The following is a 19,447-nucleotide window of genomic DNA, read 5'->3' as shown; positions in this document are numbered from 1 at the left end:
TGTGTCTGGGGGAAGGTGATGGAAAGAAGAGCCAGGGGACAGTAGTGCCAGGGATTGTAGGGCATTCACTTGGCACTGGTGTAAAAGGCTGAACAAGGGGCAGAGCTATGATGATCCAGGCCTTTGTCTCCCTATTACACAACTTTCTCTTTGAAAAGGTTTTAATTTCATGGCTGCCCCATATCAAAGGATCCTCTCCCCTGGCTCCCAAACCATCCTACACAATAGCTCTCCTCCCCAGAATAGGCAGAGATCTGGGCTTCTATGGAAAGGACATCTCATATCACACCAGCTCCACCACATCCTCACTAAACAACCAAAGTTAATGTTGTGCCTCTACCTTCACAGTGTGGGGGGCGCCTTGTCCATTCTCCCAGGGCCGTGCAATTTGCACAAACCCTGTCTCGCAGGAGAAGGTACAGGTAGAATTATATGCAAAATTTCCATGCCAGTTAGAACAGTTTAATTGGCCCCTGCCCGGGGTGTCAGCGCTGGGCACTTGACAGCTGGAATAACAAAACACAAGTCTTAAGGCAGAAGCCTAGATGTGTGAGGGGTAGGTGCTGGTGGGTGAAGTGCCAGGGGAATGGGCTGATGGGTAGGGAAGTGTCAAGGGTGTGTGGGTGCAGGGAGGGTTGTGGGGGTGCTTCAGATATGGAATTCCAGGAGAAGTGGAGTCAGGAGTAAAGTACTGAGTGGTGAAATGAGAGGGTGATGGTGTGCCAGGTGAAGTGGCACAGTGGGATGGGGGGTGCTGGAGGGTGGGAACCAGGGAATGGTTACTGGGGTGTTGCTGCAGGGCTGGGTTGCTGGGGGCTTGTGGGGAGTGGGTGACATGGGAATGAGTGATACTGTGCGTGGACTGGTTAAGTGTTATGGTGCCAGAGGGCAGGGTCACAGAGAGGTTTTTGGGGGCCAAGGGAAAAATCTGCAACTGAGACCACCCCTTCCAAAAAATCCAAGGGTGAAAAACACTGACTGACTGGAGGCCAATGGGGTGGGGATGGAGGGAGGCTGACAGCAGTGAAGATCAAGCAAGCTCACACCCAGCGGTGGCTTTTCTCCCAGAGCTGGGCCAGGCTTCCTGCTCTCGGTATTGTGACCACACAGGGTTGCAGCACCAGAGTTGAGTGGCACTGCTACCCCATCCACCAGGTTGCAAGACCATTTGGTTTGGGGGCCCTTTCAAATGGAGGGCCTGGGGCAAACTGCCCCTTTTGCCCCACTCCACGGCAGTTGAGCTGGAGTAGTGCGGTCTATAGGAGAGATGGTGCTGGTAGGTGGGATGCCAGGAATATGGGCTGATGAGTTGTGTAGTGTCAGGAGGAAGGTGCCATGCGTGTGCTAAAAAGTAAGGTGCTACGGGGATAAATTAGGAGAGGTGTTTGCTAGGGAGTGTAACATCCATCTTCTAACTTTGCACTGCTTTAAATGGCTGAACAAGGCGCGGGGCAATGGTGACCCAGAACCATTGTCTCCCTATTACAACTTTCTCCCAATGAAGCTTTACATGGCACAGCTGCCCCAGATCAAAAGGTCCAGTCCCCTGGCTCCCAAACTATTGTACACAATAGCTCTCTTCCCTAGACCTGGCAAAGAAATGGGCTCCTATGGAAAGTCACCTGGGATCACACCAGCTCAGCAATGTATATTCCACACACACCACACAGTTATCACTGGGCCTCTACCTTCACAGAGTGGGGGACTCCCTGTCCATTGTCCCAGGGCTGTGCACTCCACTGTCTCCGATCCATTCTGCACAAACCCAGTTTCACAAGAGAAGGCGCAGGTAGAGTTATATGCAAAGTCTCCATGCCAGTGAGTGCAGTTTAATCGGCCTCTGCCAGGGGCGGCCAAACCTGGGCACATGACAGCTGAAATAGCAAAGCAGAATAGTACTGATTGCTCCACGAGATCTGCAGCAGCCCACAGCACTGGAAATCCTGGCCTTAGCTTACATAATCACAGCAGTTACAGAGTTTCCTGTTAGTGTTCAAAGAGGCTCTGTCCTAACCATACAGCTAAAGATAGCCTAGAATTCCTCCTTACCTGTAAGGGGTTAAGAAGCTCAAATAACCTGGTTGGCACCTGACCCAAAGGACCAATGGGGAAAAAAGATACTTTCAAATCTTGGGGGAGGCTTTGTTGTGTGTGTTCTCTTGGGAAGCAGAGAAGCATCAGGTCAGCAAACTCCTTCTCCTATAAACCATCCTAAAAGTCTCTCATATTACAAAAATTGTAAGTAAAAGCCAGGCAAGGCATGTTAGATTATCTGTTGTTCTGCTTGTGAATTTTTCCTTTGCTGGAGGGAGGTTTATTCCTATTCTTTGTAACTTTGAAACCAAGCCTAGAGAAGTTCTGCTGTGTTTTTGAATCTTTTGTTACCCTGTAAAGTTATTTTCCATCCTGATTTTACAGAGGTGATTTTTACCTTTTTTAAAATAAAATCCTTCTTTTAAGAACCTGACTGAATTCTCTATTGTCCTAAGACCCAGGGGTTTGGGTCTGTGATCACTTTGTAACCAATTGGTTAGGATATTATTCTCAAGCCTCCCCAGGAAAGGGGTTGTGAGGGCCAGGGGGAGATATTTTGGGGGAATAGGAACTCCAAGTGGTCCTTTCCCTGATTCTTTGTTAAATCACTTGCTGGTGGCAGCGTACCCTCCAAGGGCAAAGAATTTGTGCCATGGGGAAGTTTTAGGCTAAGTTGGTAGAAATAAGCTTTGGAGGTCTTTCATGCGGGTCCCCACATATGTACTCTAGAGTTCAGAGTGGGGAGGGAACCCTGACAGGCTCCAAATCCTGGGTTTAAGATTTCCTTAATTTGCTTTCCAGTTCTGTAAGTTCAGACTTTCTAAGGTCAACTCAGTATAATTTGCCCCAGAGCGTCCTACCAGGTGAGCAGACGCAGCTTCCCAAGACCGTCCTGAAGCATATAGCCTGTACCTTACCTCCACAGCGCGGGGGACGATCTGACCATTGTCCCAGGGCTGTGCATTCCAGCATCTCCGATCCATTCCGCACAAACCCCATCTCACAGGAGAAGGCACAGGTGGAGTTATACGTGAAGTCTCCATGCCAATGAGTGCAGTTTAATTGGCCCCTGCCCGGAGAATCCAGCACTGGGCACTTGACGGCTGGAATCATAGAATCATAGAATATCAGGGTTGGAAGGAACCTCAGGAGGTCATCTAGTCCAACCCCCTGCTAAAAGCAGGACCAACCCCAACTAAATCATTCCAGCCAGGTCTTTGTCAAGCCTGACCTTAAAAACTTCAAAGGAAGGAGATTCCACCACCTCCCTAGGTAATGCATTCCAGTGCTTCACCACTCTCCTAGTGAAAAAGTTTTTCCTAATATCCAACTTAAACCTCCCCCACTGCAACTTGAGACCATTACTCCTTGTTCTGTCATCTGCTACCACTGAGAACAGTCTAGAGTCATCCTCTTTGGAACCCCCTTTCAGGTAGTTGAAAGCAGCTATCAAATCCCCCCTCATTCCTCTCTTCTGCAGACTAAACAATCCCAGTTCCCTCAGCCTCTCCTCATAAGTCATGTGCTTCAGTCCCCTAATAATTTTTGTTGCCCTCTGCTGGACGCTTTCCAATTTTTCCACATCCTTCTTGTCGTGTGGTACCCAAAACTAGACACAGTACTCCAGATGAGGCCTCACCAATGTCGAATAGAGGGGAATGATCACGTCCCTCGATCTGCTGGCAATGCCCCTACTTATACAGCCCAAAATGCTGTTAGCCTTCTTGGCAATAAGGGCACGCTGTTGACTCATATCCAGCTTCTCGTCCACTGTAACCCCTCGGTCCTTTTCTGCAGAACTGCTGCCTAGCCATTTGGTCCCTAGTATGTAGCGGTGCATGGGATTCTTCCATCCTAAGTGCAGGACTCTGCACTTGTTCTTGTTGAACCTCATCAGATTTCTTTTGGCCCAATCCTCTAATTTGTCTAGATCCCTCTGTATCCTATCCCTACCCTCCAGCATATCATTTCATACACTATCAGGGTTGGAAGGGACCTCAGGAGGTCATCTAGTCCAACCCCCTGTTCAAAGCAGGACCAATCCCCAATTTTTGCCCCAGATCTCTAAATGACCCCCTCAAGGATTGATCTTAGAACCCTGGGTTTAGCAGGCCAATGCTCAAACCACTGAGCTATATACCACTCCTCCCAATTTAGTGTCATCTGCAAACTTGCTGAGGGTACAATTCACGCCATCCTCCAGATCATTAATGAAGATATTGAATAAAACTGGCCCCAGGACCGACCCTTGGGACACTCCGCTTGATACCGGCTGCCAACTAGACTTGGAGCCATTGATCACTACCCACTGAACGCAACGATCTAGCCAGCTTTCTATCCACCTTATAGTCCACTCATCCATCCCATACTTCTTTAACTTGCTGACAAGAATACCGTGGGAGACCATATCAAAAGCTTTCCTAAAGTCAAGGAATAACACGTCGACTGCTTTCCCCTCATCCACAGAGCCAGTTATCTTGTCATAGAAGGCAATTAGATTAGTCAGGCAAGACTTGCCCTTGGTGAATCCATGCTGACTGTTCCTGATCACTTTCCTCGCCTCTAAGTGCTTCAGAATTGATTCCTTGAGGACCTGCTCTATGGAATAGCAAACCAGAACTGTATAAGGGGTTAGGTCCATTGGTGCTGGAGGGTGAAGTGCCAAGAGAATCAGCCAGTGAGGGCGTGAAAGTGCCATGGGTGTGTCAGTGGATGAGGGTGAGTGCTGGGAGTATGGAGTTCTGGGTGATGTGGTGCCAGAGGCATCATGTACTGGGTGGTGCAGTGCTGGGGATTTCAGACAATTGGCGCAGCGTGCCAAGGGAACTGGGTGCTGGGGGTGAAATGCTATGTGGAATGAGGAGCTGGCATGTTAGCACCTCTGAGGGATTAGATACAATCACGAGTTCAATGCCTAGGTGCCAGAGGGGTGAGATGTCTGGAGGCGGGGAACCAGGGACAGGGACTGATGGTTATTGAATTGCCAGGTTAGTGGGGTGCCAGGAGGCAGGTGGCTGATTGTGTCTGGGGGTAGGTGACAGGAAGAGGAGCCAGGGGACAGTAGTGCTAGGGGTTGGGGGGCATTCACTTGGCACTGGTGTAAAAGGCTGCCAAAGGAGCAGGACAATAGCAAATCAGGCCCATTGTCTCTCTTTTACACAACTTTCTCTCAATGAAGCTTTATATTGCACAGCTGCCCCAGATCAAAAGGTCCAGTCCCGGCTCCCAAACCACAGTATACAATAGCTGTATTCCCTAGACCTGGCAAAGAAATGGGCTCCTATGGAAAGTCACCTGGGATCACACCAGCTCAGCAATGTACATTCCACACCCCCCCACAGTTAACGCTGTTCCTCTACCTTCACAGCGCGGGGGACGCCCTGTCCATTGTCCCAGGGCCGTGCACTCCAGCGTCTCAGATCCATTCCGCACAAACCCCGTCTCACAGGAAAAGGCACAGGTGGAGGTATATGTGAAGTCTCCATGCCGATGAGTGCAGTTTAATTGGCCCCTGTCTGGGGAATCCAGCACTGGGCACTTGACAGCTGGAATTGCAAAGCAGAACTGCATAAGGGGATAGGTCCATTGGTGCTGGAGGGTGAAGTGCCAACGGAATCAGCCAATGAGGGGATGAAAGGGCCATGGGCGTGTCCATGTATGAGGGTGAGTGTTGGGTTTTGGGCGATGTGCTGTCAGAGGCATCATGTGCTGGGTGGGGCAATGCTGGGGATTTCAGACCCTTGGTGTGGTGTGCCAAGGGAACTGGGTGGTGAAATGCTATGTGGAAGGAGGAGCTGGAGTATAAGACCTTCGGTGGATGAGATGCCATCATGAGTTCAATGGCTAGATGCCAGAGGTGTGGTGCCTGAGGGGTGAGCTGTCTGGAGGGTGGGTACCAGGGACAGGGACTGATGGTTATTGAATTGCCAGGTTAGTGGGGTGCCAGGAGGCGAGTGGTTGGTTGTGTCTGGGGGTAGGTGACAGGAAGAGGAGCCAGGGGACAGTAGTGCTAGGGGTGGGGGGGCATTCACTTGGCACTGGTGTAAAAGGCTGCTCAAGGAGCAGGACAGTAGCAAATCAGGCCCATTGTCTCTCTTTTACACAACTTTCTCTCAATGAAGCTTTATATTGCACAGCTGCCCCAGATCAAAAAGTCCAGTCCTGGCTCCCAAACCTCCACATACAATAGCTGTATTCCCTAGACCTGGCAAAGAAATGGGCTCCTATGGAAAGTCACCTGGGATCACACCAGCTCAGCAATGTACATTCCACACACCCCACAGTTAACGCTGTTCCTCTACCTTCACAGCGCGGGGGATGCCCTGTCCATTGTCCCAGGGCCGTGCACTCCAGCATCTCAGATCCATTCCGCACAAACCCCGTCTCACAGGAAAAGGCACAGGTGGAGTTATATGTGAAGTCTCCATGCCAATGAGTGCAGTTTAATTGGCCCCTGCTCGGGGTGGCCAGTACTGGGCACTTGACAGCTGCAGACAGTCAGAATACAAGCAAAGTAAGGACAGTCAGTGTAAGGACCCCCTCTTGCTCTTGGTGGGGCCCTCTGCACCCAGCTCTCAGCCCTCACAGCAGCTCCTTCCCCCCCACCCACTCACAGCCAGCACTGGGCACTTGACAGTTGGAATATTAATGGACATTATACCCAGGAATAAATTGATCAGTTTAAATGATTAGGACAGTAAGGAAATAATTCCAGAAGAATCCAATATAACATGTAATCCCATTTCACATCCTTGGGTTACAATAACATGACTCAGGTTTATTTACTGAGGTTACATGTTAAAATCAGCAAACAAAAGGCGTCTCCACCAAACTAATTAACTCCTAATGAATTTATTATCCCAAATGGCAGTTAGCCACGACAAATATCCCCCTTTTTGACTCATTGAGACACTAAAGCAAATTTGCTTTTGGCCTTTAGGCTAAAATGGTGTGCAGTCTCAGTTCCCGACCTAGTAGGCAAGACACTGTTTCCTATTCTTGTAGGGTCTTGTCTCAGTAGCTACTATGGCTGATGAGATATTAACGTTGCTACTGTACTTGCTAGAGATGGGTTGGTAGAGGTATGTTGAAGACCTCCATTAGTCTGTACTGATTGCTCCACGAGGTCTGAACAGCCCACAGCACTGGAAATCCTGGCCTTAGATTACATTATCACAGCAGCTACATAGTTTCCTGTCAGTGTTCAGAGAGGCTCTAAAAACTGGGTTTAACATTTCCTTGATTTGTTTTTCAGTTCTGTAAGTTCAGACATTCGAAGGCCGTAGTGCTTCCTACCATGTGAGCAGAAGCAGCTTCCCAAGCCAGTCCTGCAGTATGTAGCCTGTACTGTACCTTCACAGAGTGGGGGACTCCCTGTCCATTGTCCCAAGGCCGTACACTCCAGTGTCTCCAATCCAATCCGCACAAACCCCGTCTCGCAGGAGAAGGCGCAGGTGGAGTTATACATGAAGTCTCCATGCCAGTGAGAGCAGTTTAATTGGCCTCTGCTCAGGGAATCCAGCACGGGGCACTTGATGGCTGGAATAGCAGAGCAGAACTGTATAAGAAAAAATCTGGAGGTGGCAGGGGGTGGTCCTTTGTTGCTGTGGGGTGAAGTGCCAGGAGAATTAGCTAATGGGTGTATGTGTGAAGTGCCATGGGAGCATGGGTACATGAGGTTAGGTATTGGGGGCAGAGGGTGCTGGGGGATGTGATGCCAGAGGCATCATGCTCCACATGACGTTCCCATAAGCAAACCAGGGAAATGTAGTCTAGATTGAATTTCTAGAAGGTGGGTGCACAACTTCTTGAAAAACCATCCTCAGAGCATAGTTACAATGATTTGTGTCAAACTGGGAGGGCGTATCTAGTGGAGTGTCGCAGGGGTCAGTCCTGGGTCCAGTACTATTCAGTATTTTCATTAATGACAGAGAATAGCGTGGAGACGATGCTTATAAAATTTGCAGATGACACCAAGCTGGGAGGGGGTGTAAGCACTTTGGAGGACAGAATGAGCATTCAAAACTACCTTGTCAAATTGGAGAACTGGTCTGAAATCAACAAGATGAAATTCAATAAAGACAAGAGCAAAGTACTTCACTTAGGAAAGAAAACTGAAATGCATAACTACAAAATGGGGAATAACTGGCCAGGTGGTAGCACTGCGGAATAGTGGGTTTTAGTGGATTACAAATTGAATATGAACCAACAATGTGATACAGTTGCAAAAAAGGCTAATATCATTCTGGGGTGTACTAACAGGTGTGTTTTATGTAAGACATGGGAGGTAATTGTCCCGCTCTACTCTGCACTGGTGGGGCCTCAGCAGGAGTACTGTGTCCAGTTCTGGGTGCCACACTTTAAGAAAGATGTGGACAAGCTGGAGAGAGTCCAGAGAAAAGCAATAAAAATGATCAAATGTTTAGAAAATCTGGCCTCTGAGAAAGGATTAAAAAAAACCCGTGCATATTTAGTCTTGAGAAAAGAAGAGGGGATATCTGATAATGGTCTTCAAGTGTGTTTAAGGGTTGTTATAAAGAAGACGGTGATCAATTGTTCTCCATGTCCACTGAAGATAGGAAAAGAAGTAATGGGCTTAATCTGCAGCAATAGCAATTTAGGTCAGATATTAGGAAAAAATTTCTAACAATAAGGATAGTTAAACTCTGAAACAGGTTACCAAGGGAGTTTGTGGAATCCCCGTCACTGGAGGTTTTAAAGAATAGGTTGGACAAACACCTGTTGGGGTGGTCTAGGTTTACTAGGTCCTGGCTCAGTGTAGGGGGCTGGACTTGAAGACCTTTTGAGGTCCCTTCCAGCCCTACATTGCTATGTGTTAAGTGATGCATTGCTGCGGGTTTCAGATCCTGGGGGTGGCGTCTCTTGTCACTGGGTGGAACAATGCTGTTTGGAATGAGGTTGCTGGAGTGTTAATGCCCCAGGGGGATGAGGTGTCATCATGAGTTGAATGGCTAGATGCCGGGGGCGTAGTGCTAGAGGGGCAAGTTGTCTGGATGGGGGGTGCCAGCGGCAGGGACTGATAGTTACTGAATAGCCAGGTTGGTGGGTGCCAGGAGGCAGGTGTCTGGTTGTGTTTGGGGGAAGATGACAGGAAGAGGAGCCATGGGACAGTAGTGCCAGGGGTTGTGGGGCATCCACTTGGCACAGGTGTAAATGGCTGCCCAAGGGGCAGGGCAATGGCGACCAAGGTCCATTTTTTCCCTGTTACATAACTTTCTCTCTGTACAGCGTTGCATTGCATGTGTGCCCCATATCAAAGGATCTAGTCCCCTGGCTCCCAAGCCATCATACACAATAGCTCTCCTCCCCAGAATGGGCAGAGATCTGGGCTCCTGTGATACAAGATGGAAAGGACATCTTGTATCACAGCAGCTCCACCGTGTATTCTCTGGACACCCCACAGTTAACAGTGTGTCTCTACCTTCACAGAGCGGGGGAAGCCCTGTCCATTGTCCCAGGGCCGTGCACTCCAGCGTCTCAGATCCATTCCGCACAAACCCCGTCTCACAGGAGAAGGCACAGGTGGAGTTATATGTGAAGTCTCCATGCCAGTGAGTGCAGTTTAATCCGCCCCTGCCTGGCGTGGCCAGCGCTGGGCACTTGACAGCTGCAGACAGTCAGAATACAAGCAAAGTAAGGACAATCAATGTAAGCACCCCCTCTCGCTCTTGGTGGGGTCCTCTGCACCCAGTTCTCAGCCCTCGCAGCAGCCCCTTCTCTTTCCTCCCCCCACCCCCATGGAAGTGGAAGAGCCAGGTTCAGGGATGGTGTCATGGTGGGGGGCAAAAGAGGGACCGTAATTGAGCCAACTTCATGAGAGCTGTTTGTTTTGTGGGAGCTGTATTGGCACAGTTCGGGGGGTTGGAGGGGAGGACAGGAATACCAGTGGTTGATGTAAATTCTGTGATTCTATGTCAAGGCCTGAGCCTTGAATACCAGTAGTTGCTACAGAACACTGTATGGCCACACAGCTTGACTAGTGGGAGATGATGCACAAGTTGGACTGAGATGTGTTAGCAGAGCTGGAATTGGGAGATACCCAAGAGCAGAATAGCAGGGAGTGAGGCAGGATGTGGATCAGGATTGAGTTGCTTTTGCAGAGCTGTGTAACCCTCTGGAATTGCAAGAATCCAGCGCTCCAGCCCTCCTCCCCAAAGTCACCTGTCACAGACAATCGGAGAGGCTCAGTTACCTGTGAGGGCAACCACCAGGTAAAGCCACGATAGTGGGGAGCAGTTATAATAATGTTTCCCTAAATTACCAGTAGAGTGGCCTGCCAGCAACCCCTTTGCAGGCCTGGCTTCCATTGCCACCCACTTGGACCATGGTAACCAACCGTTCCCTCTGATTGGATAAGTGCTGGCTCCTGGCTTCCAAGCATTGGCAACGGGGGTCACAGGGATAAACTCACTGCCTTCATTCTTTCAATCCCACCCCAGGAGCTTGCACCCAGTTCTATGCGTGGAGCCTGAAGCATTCTGGGTTAGCCCCATGCTTGTCACAGTTGCCATGAACCCTGAGCTAATCCTGATGCATCAGCAGCCGCATGGACAATGATGTCACCCACACCCAGGGCAACGGCCTCACAGCCCCAACACTGCTGGGAGCTGCACTCAGTCACTCAGCTGTAGTCACTCACTGCTTCATGCACAGGAAGTTCCTACTCCTCACCCCCTCTGCTCTTTTGACATGTGCTTATTTCTAGTTTGCCTGTATCACTGTGTCTTTCTGACTGTCAGCTTTTCAGGGGAGGGGCCATCTTCTATTCTACAAGTGTCCAACGTGACAGAGTCCCAACTGGAGCCTTTAGGTCTGACTGGGAGGCAAACTGATAATAGTCATAACAGGGATACCTACAATTAACGATGCCTAAATGTTTCCATTCTAACCCCTGGTTTTTCAGTTGCTCAACTTTTCCAACATTTTTGCTTATTGGGTTATTGCTTATCTGTGCAAAGGTGAAATTTTTGGGAAAGATTAAGCCAAAACTAAGTTTTGATTATGAGACATGTGAAGAAATACATTTTTCCCAGTATAAAACAAAAATTCAGTGCCATGTTGAATGAGGAGCTCTAACAGGGATCGGGGCATGTCACAGAGTCACTGAGCCATGCTCTGGAACTACTCCATATGAGGCCGGTCAGAAGTCTGGGGGAGCATGCCTCCTCTCTCTGACATACTGTCACCAGGGCAAGAAGCTTACACAGCTTTGACCTTCCTGGGTCTGACCTCGGAACATTCAGCATCCCCTTCCTTACCGCATGCTTCCTGCAGCGAGTTCACCTTGGCAAGGCTCCTGGGGAAGCCAAAGGGCCCTGCACCCCAAGTCCACTTTCAGTCACCCATTAAAACAGAAGGTTTATTAATTGACAGGAACACAGCATGGAACAGAACTTGTTAGGACAGAAAACAGTGACTTTCAGCCAAGTCCAACTTGGGGAGTCCTAGGCCAGATGCCCTGGATTCCCCTTCTTCCAATCCCCCCAAGCAGACTGCCAGCTTCCAGTGACCTGACCTCAGACACCCCCTTTGCGTCTCTTCCCCGTCTTTGTCTCGCTTCCAAGGCAAAGAGTCACCTGGTCATCACCTGGTCGCATCCCCCTCCTGGGTCTAAGGTTACAAAGGGGACCGGACATAGCATACGTGCAGACAGCTGGAGGAGCCTCAACTGCCCCAGAGGATCTCAGCCAAAGTCACACACTCCTATTCCCACCACCGAGGTATTGGTGCAGCACACAGGGAAACTGAGGCACACACCGTATTCATGCAAAACAGTAAAACTCACATAGGCTCAACAGTAAGACTCACATAGGCTCACATACAACATAACAAGGGAAAATCCCCACTTCATCATAGGGCACACTCAGCAAGGCAGGTTCTTGTCTCATCGAGTTGAGTGCTCATTCGGCAATGCAAGACTCCTCAGGAGGTGTCGTCTCACTGAGCATGAATGGTGCTCAGTGCAGGGCTTCCTGTAGGTACCAGCCAAAGAGTTCCAGACTGTGCAATTACTTTGTTCTTTAAAACAACAACTTGGGAAATTCCATCCCCAAAATGATGCTATCGGGACACTGAATTTGCACCACCAGGTGCTCAGAAGTCAAGAAATGCTGATGTTACACCTGCAAGCACAACTTAGACAAGTCGGCTCCTTTTTGATTGTATATTGCGGTACAGTTTTCAGTTATGTGATCACATACTGCTTCTCTTATAAAACAATAATAATATCACAGTCTTAGCTAGACACTCAGAGCATCTTTTAGTACCATGTATTGCTCTGTATATGGAGTCCATGAACATAATTTCAATGTAAGATGCAGGGTGAAAGATGTGTTCCTGCAGTGCCCTTGCCATGCTGACTACCCGCCATCCAATCCTGCAGAAAGTAATGCATAGTGTCCTGCCGCTGAGCCCAGGTATCAGTCACTGTGCACCTTACACAATGCACCCTGTAACTTGCAATCATTTGATATGATCTTTTATTGCATTCTTGGAGTAAAAGTACTGAACTGCAACACCTAAAGGAACTGCATCGTTAGAAACTTCAAGGGGTGCAATTAATGAATAAATTTAATCCATGCAAAATATAACATTTAAGCCAAGCTAGAGAAAAAGAAGAATTCAGCTGTGGACAGATGTAGCTATAAAATATTCAAGAGCCCCCTTAGAAAAGGGACAGTGTGGCCTACTTCTGCAGGAGAGACCTGGGTTCTGCTGCTGGCCCAGAAGGTGACCTTAGGTGAGCCATTTCCACTCTCTTTCTGTTTCCCCCATCTGTAGAATGGGGATATTGATACTGACCTGCTTTGTAAAGAGCTTTGAGAGCTACTGATGGGAAGACCAGAAGTAGGTGTTTATTATCATTTAAATGATCAGGTTGAACAAGACACATTCAGGGCTCACTTATTCCAATTGCCCACAGTTGAGAGCTCTTCATGATCGGGGCCAAAATGTGTCTTATCAAATGTGATTATTTAGTCAATAGAATTATTTACTCTTTCCTATTAGGGCTCTGTTTATAGACATCCCACTCCTGTGTCAGAGACCTGCTCCTTTCCTAGCATGACTTGTTTTGGTCTGATGAAATGTTCTGGACCTAGCAATAGTCTGTCTGTTACCCTGCCAGTCTTTCAGAGGTAGGAATTACTCTACTGTCACATTAAAGAAACAAAGTGCATAGAAAGGGCTACTTAATGACAGCACCAAGGAACATGACAAACTATTGTAGCGTTCCAGGTAGCCAGCAGGGGCAGCTCATTCAGTTCCACGAATGAGGTGGGTGGGATAAGATACACATCCATAACCTCACAGTTGCCAAATCCTCCATTACCTGCCCATGTCCCACTAGGCTCCCCGCCTGCCAGTAGGAACCCTCCTACCAGCTCAAGGGTGCTGCTTTCTCCCCTGGAAAAGCTGGCTGCCCCATCAATGATGGCTTGTACTTTTAAATCCAAACACTATGACTATTGTGAATGTCTGCAGCAGCAGAAACCCAGGAAACACAGGGGTTCAGAGGGGCCTTTCTGGTTGCAAATCATCCATCAGACTCTTTGGCTTAAGGCTTTGGACCGCTCCTGTTCTTACTGATACCTTCACAAAGCCCATGACTCTTGCTGGACTCACTCTAGAGCAGGGGAGGTTTCAAGCAGTTAGAACATGCTGCAGAGGCCACAGTCATGGGCAGGGTCTAGGAAATGCACAGTGCAGCTCCAGTGTGTGGGGATATCTGCTGCAGACCATTCACTACTAGAATTAAGCTTGTCAAGGCTGAGGTCTGTAGTCACTCCTCGATCAGTTCCTAGTCCTCTAAGTCAGACTGGCTATGTGTGGCATCTGCTAGTATTTCTTTGACAGCTGCACTTCAAAGCCAGCCTTAGCATTTGAGTAGCCCTGCAAAACAATTTTTGCTAGCCCCAGTTGTAAGGGACTGTTGTTTACCATGCTCAGGCTGCTATGCACAGGGCTAGCTGAGGATGTGAGGGAGGGTTAGCTGGTTACACCCCAAACATATCTGTTCCTGCCCAACTCTGCCTCTCCCTACTTATCTGATCTTGGTTTTTATCATGTTTCCACCCTCAGGCCCTCTGCTCTACCCACGCTGCCAGCCTCTGCCTCTGGTTAGCTGGCTCCCACAAGCATCTTCATGCTTTCTTCTGAATCACCCCTTTGTGTAGAATGCCCTCCCAGAACCAGGGGCGGCCAGTCATATGGGCCCATGGTGCCCTGGCTCCAGTGATATTCAGGGCCTGGGGGCCTGGATCCACCAATGTTTGGGGCTGGGTCTCTCCCTGAGCCCCGCCTGCCGCCACTGTGCGCCTCCCCTGAGTGTCCCCTGGTCCACACTTGCTGGCCCCGTGCACCTCCCCCGGGCCCCAGAATATCCCTGCCAAGCCAGTGGCTGCCCCCTGCAGCTCCATGCTGTGCTCTGCTCTGCTGGCTCCTGGCATCAACTGCTGCTGCAGGGTCCTAGTGCCCCCATCCACTAGTGCCAGGGCAGACTGACCCCGACCCTGCCCTTCTGCCTCGGACCCTTCCCTTTTCTGGGAGGCCTCTCCACCAGCTTAGGGGACCCCCACATCCGCAGTCACCACTCCTGCCCCATGCTGGGCAAGGGGCAGTCCCATCCCCCACCCCCAGTGAGGCTACAGTGAAGGGCAGAAGGGGAGGAGGTACACATGTGATGGCAGCCCCCCTCTGGCACGCACCACAGGGGAGCCAAGGGGGCTTCCTGGACCTGAGAGGGGCCCTAGGAGCACGTGCAGTGACAGTGGTGCAAGGTAAGTGTGCTGCCAGGGGGCCCCTGCCCTGGAGCTCACTGCTGCTGGCAGGGAGAGGGCTGGGGGGGAGTCCTCCTCTCTGGCCCCAGCCCCAGGGCAGCCTGCCTGCACCCCAAACTCCCCAGCCCCGCCCCACCCCAGAGCCCGCACTCCCAGCCAGAGCCCTCACCCCCCCTGCACCCCAACCCTCTGCCCTAGCCCTGAGCCCCTCCCACACCTCAAACCTGTCATCCCCAGCCCCAGCCAGAGCCCTCATCCCCCTGCACCCTAACCTTCTGTCCTAGACTTGAGCCCCCTCCTGCCTCATGAACCCCTCATTCCCGGCCCCACCCCACAGCCCTCACCCCTGCACCCCAACCCTCTGCCTGAGCCCCTCCCACACCCCACACCCCACACCCCTCATCCCCAGCGCCACCCAAGAGCCCTCGCATTTTTACATTATTTTAAAAAATATATATCAGCTTACAAGGCAGGTGTGGGGGTGAGGGACTTGGACCTGCTCTGGGCACCACCAAAAATTATACAGACCTGCTGCCCCTGCCCAGAATTGATCTGAGCAGATACAGGGGAATATCAAGTGCAAGCAGAGAAGGATTTTGCCTCTAAACACAGCACAGGTGACACCACTAATGGAAGCCTGTGTCACTCCTTCACTCCCGCTGCAATGCCTCCAGCCAGGGGGTGAGCGTGATGGGCTGGCTGGTCTCCCCCCATCTCTAAGCCCTGTGACTTCATGCATGTTGAGTATCCCTAACATGGTATAATGCAACAAAGAGTGGATTTCTCCTCCACATCACTCGAGTATGAGATCCCCCTCCAATGGCCAGTCCATGCACCCTGCCCTACAATATCTGTATGGGACTCTTTGGACACACTGTTGAAGTTTGACAGGTGTGGCGGTAGACAACCCTCATCCAGCCTGCAAACTCGGGTGGTCCCTGTGATTGTTGTTGAGCTTCCCAAGCTGAATACATCAAATCAGTTACATTCAGCTGGAGCTCGACTACATTTTACAGTTAAAAACAAACCACCATGGAAAGATGGGGAAACCAGCCAGAGATGATACTTGTACATGTAGAGCTGGTAAAGGCACAGATAACATGGAGATGAGTGTGATATAAACCCCAGAGAGACAGAAAGATTAGTGAGGGCTCCAGGCCAACCACTGGTTGCAAACACCGCATGAGAAGCCAAAGGTATTAAATGCTAAGGCTGGGGCTGTTCAAAGGGGCGAGGTGCCCAACTTCCAATCAGCATCAGTGGATCTGGGTTGCTCCCCACATAGGCTCTGAGAACCCCTTGTACAATCAGTGGGGAGGAGGCAGGAGCAGCTGCTGGCACCCACCTGCACACTCCGGAGCCTCTGCTGTCCAGTTCCCCGACTCCAAGCACTGCAGCATGTCCAGCCCTTGCAGTTCAAACCCCTCCTGGCACTGGAACTTGCATGTGGAGTTGTAGCTATATTCCCCCAGGGGATGACTGCAGTCAGGCCCAGGGTCAAGGTTTTTGCACCTCACAACTAAAAGGACATACAGCAGCATGAGCAACTGGGAGGCAGGGGGGGTGGGATTTCAAGCAGTCAGGCCCTTGGGAGGCTACAACCCCACCCCACTCTGGAGCAATAGCAAAGGCCTTTCCTCTGGCTGGGCTAGCTCCCCTCTTTGGTGAATCTAGGAGCAGCACTGATGGGTGTCCAGGCCATCATCCCAGAGGACGTCTCTGGGGAGACCCTCCAGAAAGTAAATGCAGTGACAGTAGCAGTCCCTGCAGCAGGGCTCCCTCCCCTAATGTCCCTGTTCGACTGTCCTCACCGTGTTCACACTCAGGCCCGTAGAAACCAGGGTAGCAATCACAGGTATAGTTCCCGATGGTCTCTATGCAATCACCACGCTGGCTGCAGGAGGAACTCTGGCAAGACGCTGCAGAGATACAGCTGGGTTAGAATCTACCCTAACAACTCCTTAGAGACAAATAACCCACCCCACTGCCTGGATCCTGCACTCCATCCCTGCTGCATTTCTTCATTGCGGGATTCTTTCAGAGCCTGTTAAAGCCATGGAAAAAAACCCCTGTCTTCAAAGGCCTTGGCTCAGGACCTGCAAGAGCACATGGGGCCTAGATAACATCCAGGACACCCAAGCTTTGCCCAGCCAGGTGGCATTGGCACCTTGCCAGAAGCTTGGAGGCAGTGGCTGCTTTGCACAGATTGTCACACTGCTTTTGGACCTAGAGGTGCTGCCTGTGGACAGCGCTGACCTGGATGGGTAGGCTGCCCTCTGGATTGAGATGGAGTGTTGCATGCTGGTCCTGCAGGGGAAACACTCATGCATTGATCAGAGGCCAGCATATGCCATGTTTAGCTATCAGGCAGTGCTTTAACCTCCCTGCCTCCCCCCACACTGATTGCACTCTGAAGAGGGTAGTAACTCTTTGGCAAGGAGGCTGCACTGCATCTCCCAAAAGCTCAGAAGAGGTGCTTATGGGGCTAAGTGTCTGGCATGTCAATTTACAATGGGACTTTGTGATGAGAAGAATGTAGGGATCAAAGCAAGACTCATTCAGAGCACAGGTTCGGCTCCCGTCTGTGTGGACCATTTGTGGGGGAGAACTTGGAAGGCAGGACTTTAACTTCCTAACCAAAGGAACCAGCGAGACACAGAGAGCACCACAGCAGTGAGTGCTCCCAGGCACAGGTGTTGCTCACAGCAGCTAACATGCAAAGTGGGTGCAGGCCTGTGCTGCTGGCCATGGGACAATATCACTAATGCCTAACACCAGCTAGCATTAACCAGGCCCTTGGTAGCTGTCTCCATAGAGAAGTCAGAACTCAGTGGGCTATGGAGATCGACTGACCCTGCAGATCAGGGTTGAGGCACTCTAGCTGGGTGGGTGGGTTAAGTTCCTCTGCCCAGACAGTGCCTCTTTGTAACAGTGTGTCTGGCCTTTTAAGGGCTAGAGGCCTGGGGCCAGCCAACCCTAGTTACTAGGTAGGCACAGCTGAGCGGGGGTCAGCTGATGTCCCTGGACAAGTGGCAGGAACCTTCAGAGAAGGGGGATGCTCAGGGAGAGACAAGCCAGGAGGCTTCTGTAGGAAACCCTTCACTGGGGGCAGGGTTTGGGCTTGGAAGGAAGCCTGAGCCAAAGGGCTGAAGAAGGCTGAGAGCCAGGGAGAACAGACTCCAAGAAGTAAGGAAAGACTCCAGCCAAGCAAGACAAGAGTGGCTTGCTGAGCAAGCTCAGACCACGAGAGGGCATGGGAGGTGGCCAGCCCATTGACACCCTTCTGTGAACAATTAAGGACGTAATTCTCCAGAGCTGTTAATCCAGCAACTCTCCCCAGTCCTACACATGTTAGACAGACACACACACTTACACCGAGAATGACAGCGGTGGGGTGATTACCTTGGTAACACAGCGCCCTCTTTTTCTTTTGGCAGCGCTCATCGTTCCATTTTCCAGCATCCTCTTTCCGCTTTATGTACATCTCCACACAGTCTTGGTTCCTCCCTTTATTGTTGGGTTCCCTGCTCGCCCAGTTCTCAGCTTCCTTCGTCAAGGCCTTGCTGGTACCAACCCAGGTCCAGACCTTGTTTATCTTTCGTATCCCAATCCAGTAGTATGTGCTATGGTGAGGTAAGACACTGTTGAGATAAGCAATTTCCCTCTGGTTCTGGATTGCTACGAGGTCAGTGTAGAATGACCTGCAAAAGTTTCTGGCCACCTCCCATGAGTAATCAGATTTGTCACCATAATGGTAGGTCCAGGCTCCCACCTCCATCTGAGTCATGAGCACTGTTGGAAAGGGTAAAAACAGGCAAACTTGTGTTACAGTCAGTGACAGAGCTATGGGTTGATTATCTACGGGTGACACCAGACTATATCTTATATCACACACAAAAGAACTCCATTAAAAGAACATTATTTAGGTTGCAAAGTCAAGCGCTCAAATGTTAGGAAATGCCACAGTTAAGGTTGCCCATGTAACTGAGTTCAGCCCCCTTGTGCGTATACATGATGGTATAGTCTTTAATGGCATGATAACATACTATTTTTCCATAGGTCCTCTGCCTCACTCCGTGCAGAGGATGGATGGTGCTCACTGAATGAGCAGCTATTCCATAGTTTGTTTTCTCCTCGCTGGTCAATGTGTGGCTGCCCCGTCGCCCCAGCCTTATTTACTGTACAAACCCTGCTCTGAAGACAGAATTATTCATTTCCCCAAAGGCTTTTCTATAGCGCTCATCATTGCAGTATCTGAGTGCTTCACAAACATCAATGAGTTTATACTCACAACAGTCCTGGGAGATGAGAGTGTGGTATTATTCCCATTTCACAGATGGGAACAAAGGCATATAGGCACTGGTTCTCAAAGGAATTTACGCACCTAACTGCCATTGATTTTATGGCAAGTTAGGTGCCTAAATATCTTTGAGGAGCTGGACCAGAGAGATCAAGGCAGAAAGTAATTTTGGGTGTCCCATTTGAGTAGAGCCCTGTGCAGATACACAATTTATATTCACAGATACAGATATCCATGGATATAAAGCAGGTATCCGCAGACTTGCAGGGCTCTAGTGACGACGAGTGAGACAGGCTCACATGTTCTGGGTCAGGAG

The 19,447-nt window shown here is 50.2% G+C and overlaps 1 protein-coding gene across 3 annotated transcripts in view; it reads right to left on the bottom strand.

Annotated features, from left to right (window-relative positions):
- LOC140915817 (P-selectin-like) overlaps positions 1–19,447 on the bottom strand; it is a 45,621-nt gene that overhangs the window by 18,253 nt on the left and 7,921 nt on the right. For all 3 annotated transcript variants that reach the window (XM_073356205.1, XM_073356206.1, XM_073356207.1), the window contains exons 3-11: positions 18,234–18,623; positions 16,643–16,750; positions 16,177–16,350; positions 9,476–9,661; positions 7,387–7,572; positions 6,336–6,521; positions 5,394–5,579; positions 2,952–3,137; positions 1,689–1,874 (exon numbers count right to left, since the gene is read on the bottom strand). In XM_073356205.1, the coding sequence (XP_073212306.1) occupies positions 1,689–1,874; positions 2,952–3,137; positions 5,394–5,579; positions 6,336–6,521; positions 7,387–7,572; positions 9,476–9,661; positions 16,177–16,350; positions 16,643–16,750; positions 18,234–18,623 (1,788 nt within the window). The remainder of the gene's footprint in view (positions 1–1,688; positions 1,875–2,951; positions 3,138–5,393; positions 5,580–6,335; positions 6,522–7,386; positions 7,573–9,475; positions 9,662–16,176; positions 16,351–16,642; positions 16,751–18,233; positions 18,624–19,447) is intronic.

The sequence above is a fragment of the Lepidochelys kempii genome, chromosome 8 (genome assembly GCF_965140265.1).
Source record: "Lepidochelys kempii isolate rLepKem1 chromosome 8, rLepKem1.hap2, whole genome shotgun sequence".
In the NCBI taxonomy this organism is placed as follows: Eukaryota; Metazoa; Chordata; order Testudines; family Cheloniidae; genus Lepidochelys; species Lepidochelys kempii.
This window is presented reverse-complemented; position numbering and strand designations above follow the sequence as displayed.